Source organism: Nipponia nippon, unplaced genomic scaffold, assembly GCF_047370975.1.
Source record: "Nipponia nippon isolate SJK-2023a ecotype South Korea unplaced genomic scaffold, ASM4737097v1 scaffold_32, whole genome shotgun sequence".
NCBI classification, from domain to species: Eukaryota; Metazoa; Chordata; class Aves; order Pelecaniformes; family Threskiornithidae; genus Nipponia; species Nipponia nippon.
This window is the reverse complement of record NW_028262350.1, coordinates 6,367,528-6,373,849: the sequence shown is the minus strand read 5'-3', so window position 1 is coordinate 6,373,849 and position 6,322 is coordinate 6,367,528. Positions and strand designations below refer to the sequence as shown.

General features: G+C 57.4%; 2 protein-coding genes across 2 annotated transcripts; one reads left to right on the top strand and one right to left on the bottom strand.

The window, feature by feature from the left end:
* Nucleotides 1-859: 859 nt before the first annotated feature.
* LOC148054313 (feather beta keratin-like) lies at nt 860-1,165 on the top strand. Its single transcript, XM_087770507.1, has one exon. It carries the CDS (start codon nt 860-862, stop codon nt 1,163-1,165), a length of 306 nt encoding a protein of 101 aa, XP_087626633.1.
* A 3,489-nt stretch (nt 1,166-4,654) lies between these two features.
* LOC148054312 (feather keratin Cos1-2-like) lies at nt 4,655-4,960 on the bottom strand. Its single transcript, XM_087770352.1, has one exon. It carries the CDS (start codon nt 4,958-4,960, stop codon nt 4,655-4,657), a length of 306 nt encoding a protein of 101 aa, XP_087626478.1.
* Nucleotides 4,961-6,322: the final 1,362 nt, after the last annotated feature.

The following is a 6,322-nucleotide window of genomic DNA, read 5'->3' as shown; positions in this document are numbered from 1 at the left end:
AGACTCAGCTGGACATGGTGCTGGGCCATCCCGTCTAGACCGTGCAAATTCTTGCCTAGAAAGGCTGGACTAGATGATCCTTGAGGTTCCTTCCAACCTGGTATTCTACCATTCTAAGATTCTATGATTCAATGCCAGGTGGACCCCTCCAGCAGTTAGGAGGCATCTTGTGCCCTCACTGACACGACCCTGCCCGGGGTATCCCTGGGCCTCTCATCCCAGCACATGAAAGGAGCCTGCATGGCAGACCAAGCATGTCAGCAATGAGGAAATGAAATGGCAGCATTGACGGAAACCAAACCACAGCCTGTGCCATTAGGTAGCATATTTTGCTTGGGAGGTGAGTCTGTTGGAAAATTAGTGCCCGCGTGCAGTGACTGTGGGCCTGGGGCGGTGCAGGAGCAGTATAAAAGCGGGCCCTTCTCCCCACTCTCTCATCCACTCTTCTCACCTCCATCGCCTTGGGAAGAAGGTGAGTTTGAAGCCCTTTCTCTTCCTCCTCCGCGTTTTCCTTTGGGTTTTCTGAGTGCGTACCTGCCGTTTGTCCTACACTGGGTCATGGGGCTACCTATCATGGGAGAGGGAAGGGCAGAGAAGGTGTGGCATGGAGAGAGGCTGATGCTTGGCTGAAGTGGGCGATGGGCTAGACGGGGACCTCGATGAGCTTGGTCACACTTGGCAGGGCTGTTTTGGGCTGAGGGGAAGGTGAAGCCCATGAGCCTCTCTAAAATGCCTCTAGCTCTAGTCTCCAGCTCATGGTTTTTCTCCCTCGCGGTGGGGTGACAGGCTGCTCCTCACCCATCGCCCCTGCTCTGCTTCCCCCTGCCCTCTCTCCCAGGTGCACCTCCAGCCCCGAGACATGTCCTGCTACAACCCGTGCCTGCCCTGCCAGCCCTGCGGCCCCACCCCGCTGGCCAACAGCTGCAATGAGCCCTGTGTCAGGCAGTGCCAGGACTCCACCGTTGTCATTGAGCCCTCCCCCGTGGTGGTGACCCTGCCCGGACCCATCCTCAGCTCCTTCCCGCAGAGCACCGCCGTGGGATCCTCCACCTCTGCTGCCGTTGGCAGCATCCTCAGCTCTCAAGGAGTGCCCATCTCCTCCGGGGGCTTTGGCCTCTCGGGCTTCGGCAGCCGCTACAGTGGCAGGAGTTGCCTCCCCTGCTAAAGCTGCTGGCGATGGCCCTGGGGAAGGCCCCCAGGGACCCACAAGATGGTACCGGACTGAGGACGGAGCATCGGCTTGTGGCTTTCAGAGAGGCTGAGCAACGCGTATACCCCTTGCAAAAGGACGGGGCCAGCCTGGGATGTCCGAAAGCACGGCCCATGCCTGCCTTTCCCCTCTTCCGCTCTCTCTTTTCCCTCCCGTGTCCTTGTTCTGTTGCGCTCCCATGGGCTGTGAGCCCCGTAAAGTCAGCCTAGGGCAGAACTGCAGGCCCTGCTCTGTCTCTGGGGCAGGCAGATGGAGACCTGGTGGGATCTCTGCCACAGCCGTGGGGCACAGTCTCGTCTGCTCCTGGTTCTGCCTGCACTGGGATCTCCACTCAGAGCGACCTCGTTTCCCTTTTTTGAGTCATTAAAGTTCTGCTGCATGCCAGCCCATGCCTTTGTCTCATCCTTTTCCCTGCAGACACTTTGCCAAGATGCCCAGGAAGAGAGATGTTGCTCAGGGGTGGTTCTGGGAGGAGCTGGCTGGAGATGGTTCTGCCGTGATTGTTAACACAGGCTTGCTTTGAATATGCTTAGCCATGCTTCGTGTGACCATCTGCTTTCTGAACTTCTGTGCGTCTCTGGGGCTGGACAGAGTGACCTGAGGCAGTTGAATGACCATAGCTACTGCAGAGATGATTTTAGGTCTCCCACCAAAGCATTCTCTTCTCCATGCTCAGCGAGCCCTCAGCCTCTCCTCCCCAACCAAGTGCTCCAGCCCCCTCACCATCCAGCCCACCCTCCGCTGAACTCGCCCCATTCAGTCAAGGTCTTTCTTGCATTAGAGCCCCAAACGCGGAAGAGTGTTCTAGATGCCGTCAGGTGAGTGCTGAGCAGAGGGCGCTCATCACTGCCCTCGATCTCCTGTCTACACGCCTGCTCATATAGCCCAGGATGTTGATGACAGTCCTTGGTGTGCGGGAAGAGTGCTGGGAGTCGCACCTGTTTTGATGGGGTTGCCGCAAAAGCACCTTTCCTGGCCCTGCTTGTGAGGGACTGAAGGATTTGTGGGGAGACAGGGCTGGTGACTGCCAAGGCAGCTTCTGGTCAGGGCTCTGGGTGGAGAAGTATCATCTTGCCCGGCTGTGTCCTGCAGCAGTTCAGCTGCTCCCCTTTGCCGGCGGCAAGTCTCTCCGCAGCCTTTGCTGCTGGTCTGCGCACTGCTTTGGAGAGCTCTTGGACAGCCCTTTGAGACACTCAGCCCACACCCGCTGCCTCTCTTCCTGGCGCGGGTCTCTCCCTGCTCCCCTCTCTGCAGAAACATTCCCAGGAAAGCCTGGGCACAGAGAGGGAAGGAGCAGGGCAAGGAGGGCATGCACTGCCCGTGGGCCTGTGTGGTGTGCTGCCCCTGACTAGTACTAAGCACCCCGCAGCAGCTCTCTTGATCCGTTGTCCCATTCGGATGGGGGGAGAATTGGAAGAGCAAGAAAGCGAAATACCCTTGGGTTGAGCTCAGGCCAGTCTAAGAGGGGAAGGGGAAAGAAGGGAGAAAACCAAGTGGTGCAAAGGCAATCACCCACCACCTAGCAGCAGCAGACTCACGCCCATGCATTCTCCCCAGAGCTGCTCCTTTGCAAAGACTGCACAACATTTTATTGCTGAGCGTGATGTTATGTGGCATGGAATAGCCTTGTGGTCAATTCAGGTCAGCCGTCCTGGTTGTGTCCCCTCCCAGGTGCTTGCTCCACCCCTGCAGGGGCGTGCAGAGTGAGAAAGAGAGACGGCCTTAATGGTGAGGAAGCACTGCGCAGCACTAGCTAAAGCTTTGGTGTGTTGTCTGCCCTGTTTCTGCCCACATTTGAAGCACAGCACCATATGGGCTGCGCTGAAGAAAATCACCTCCATCCCAGCCAGAGCCAGTACAGCCTGGTTCCCTCGTTCCCTCTCCTGTTGTCCTCTGGGGCCATTTTCTGCTTGAGCCTCCTCCCCCCAGCCCAGTGGCAGCCAGGGCAAGAGGAATTGCGGCCCCTCCTCTCCACTCTCTTCCTCGTCCCAGGAGCTTTTGGGGCTGCTGCCCTCCCAGAGCCTTCCACAGCCCAGGCTCCTCAACCGAGGTCAGCAGTGGGCCCACGCCACTTCCACAGCATGTGTACCGATGCAAACAGTGCCTCTGCCACGTTGGGGCAGAGGCTCAGCAAAGCTGGGCCTGATGGGCAGGGGCTCTGCGGGAGTCATGGAAGCCTTCCTCACCTGCAAGTGACAGTGCCTCAAGGGCACTGTGGCTGCATCCCAAGAGTTACAGTCAACGTCTCAAGGTCCAAGTGGAAACCAGTGCAACTGGTGCCCTTCAGGGGTCCGTCCTGGGACCAATACTGTTTCCTGCCTTCATCAATGACATGGATAGTGTGATTGAGTGCGCCCTCGTCAAGTTTGTGCATGACACCAGGGTGAGGGGCGCAACTGGTACGCCTGAGGGAAGGGACGCTGTCCAGAGGGATCTTGACAGGCTTGAGGAATGGTCCGATGTGAAATTCAGGAACTTGGACAAGGCCAAGTGCAAGGTCCTGCACCTGCGTTGGGACAATCCTCCGTATCAGCACAGACTGGAGGATAAACGGCTGAGAGCAGCCCTGCTCTGAGACCTTATTGCAGCCTTTCAGTATATAAAGGGGACTTATCAGGAAGTTGGAGAGAGACATTTTATCAAGGCCTGTAGGGACAGGAGAAGAGCAACGGTTTTAAACTGAAGCTGGGTAGATGAAGCTTGGACGTAAGGAAGAAATGTATTACGATGAGGGTGGTGAGACCCTGGAAAAGGTTGCCCCGAGAACGATGGGCTGCCCCATCACGGGCAGTGTTGAAAGTGAGGTTCGAGGGAACTTTGAGTGACGTGATGTAGTGCCAGCTATCCCTGCCCATGGCAGGGGGGTTGGACTAGATGATCTTTCAAGGTCTCTTCCAAGCACAACCATTCTCTGATTGTATTCTACTATGGTCTGCTGTCAAGGCAGCCCACTGCACTGTGTTCCTCTGTTCCTTTGAGAACGCTATGGTGAGGATGGGTTGTCCTGGCCTCTCCTGGGAAGCTAGTGCCTATGTCTTGTCAATACCACATTCCCTGCTGACTACTCGCATCACAGTGTTGAGCTTTCCAAGGAAAAAGAAGAGGTGTGCACAACAAAGTGGATGACAAAGTAGTCACTGAACTATGTCGGGTAATTCCATTGCGACGCAGAAAGGCAGACAATTTTAGAAACTGGAGGATCACCCGATGCGCAACTAAGCATGCTGACTGCAAGCCTGTGTTGATAATCCGTGCAAAATCATGCCCAACACCCCCCTCCCAGGACCAGCCCTGAGGAACATGTCTCGGCGTGGGCATCATGGGAGAGGATCTGCAGGGGAAAGGATGAGAGAGAAGCGCAGGCTGGGATGCAGCAGAACTTTAATGAGTGGAAAGAGGGAAATGAGGTCGATCCGAGTGGAGGCCTCAGTGCAGGCAGCAGCTTTAGCAGGGGAGGCACCGGCTGCCGCAGTAGCGGCTGCCGAAGCCCGAGAGGCCAAAGCCGCCAGAGGAGATGGGCACTCCCTGAGAGCTGAGGATGCTGCCAACGGCAGCGGAGGTGGAGGATCCCACGGCAGTGTTCTGCGGGAAGGAGCTGAGGATGGGTCCGGGCAGGGTCACCACCACGGGGGAGGGCTGGATGACGACGGTGGAGTCCTGGCACTGCCTGACACAGGGCTCATTGCAGCTGTTGGCCAGCGGGGTGGGGCCGCAGGGCTGGCAGGGCAGGCACGGGTTGTAGCAGGACATGTCTTGGGTCTGGAGGTGCGCCTGAGAGAGAGGGCAGGGGGAAGGAGAGGAGGAGGGGTGGTTGAAGAGCAGCCTATCCCCCCAGCACAAGGCCGCCCCTTTCCCTCAGCCCAAAGGAGCTTCACCAAGAGTAAGCCCAGGGAGGTCTTCACCTAGCGCATAGCTCAGGAGATACCTCAGCCAATCATCAGCCTCTCTCCATGTCCCACCTTCTGCTCCCTTCCCTCTCCCATGGCCAGCAGCCTCAGGACCCAGCATAGGACATAGAGGCAGGTATGTGTTGAGAAATCCCCGAGGAGGAGAAGGAGGAGCAGGCTGAGGAGGAGGAAGAACAGAAAGGGCTCCAAACTCACCTTCTTCCCAGGGAGGTGGAGGCAAGAAGAGTGGATGAGAGAGTGAGGAGCAGGGCCTGCTTTTATACTGCTCCTGCACCGCCCCAGGCCCACAGTCACTGCACGCGGGCACTAATTTTCCAGCAGATTCACCTCCCAAGCAAAATATGCTACCTAATGGCACAGGTTGTGTTTTGGTTTCCATCAACACCGTCATTTCATTTCCTCATTTCTGCCACGACCATTAGGCCAGGGACGCTCTTTTGAAGTATTGGGATGAGAGGCCCAAGGATTTCCTGAGCAGCACCATGGGCGTACAGGCAGAAGATGTGCCCGCAAGTGCCGGAGGTGTCTGTGCAGATGGAAGACATGGGTCTGGAGAAATCTGGTGAGGCTGTTTTCGAATGCCTGTGCAGGAAGGTGGGCACGTCTTCCCACCAATGCAGTGCTCTCTTGGGTGCCCAGAGGCTTCTGCGCATGAGGCCATGCTGCATCCTTCCCCCTCCCTGCCTGCCACCTTGCTTGCTGCAGCAGTCCCTGAGCACTGCCTGGCAGTGTGCTGAAAGGCAGGTGGGCTGCGCTACTGGTTTCAAACGCCTGCGCCCAAGGAAAGCTTCTCCTTCTGGGCAGACATTTGCTGGTTTCTTTGGCAAAGGCGTCCCCTCTCGTGGAGCCCTGTGGCGTCGTGTTCCTCCCCTCTCACTACCAGAGGGGTGTGCTGGGGCTCGGGAGAGCTTTGGACCCGGACCTGCATGGCACACAAAGGCCTGGCCACTTTTCCAAAATGCTGACCGTTCTGCAACCATCCCCGAGCTGTGGGAGTGCTGGCAAGAAGTTCGGGCTGAGAGCAATGGCTGTTTGTGCTGCCTGGAGATGTGTACTTGGGTACAGCACAGTGATCGGAGACGGTTTTCCCTGGGCAGGGATGGAACTGCTCTGGCCAGAAAGGAATTCAGCAGCGCGTGGGACACGGGCCTGCAGACAGTGCACACTCCTGGCTTGGCCGCACGCCAAGAGGCTGACACACGGC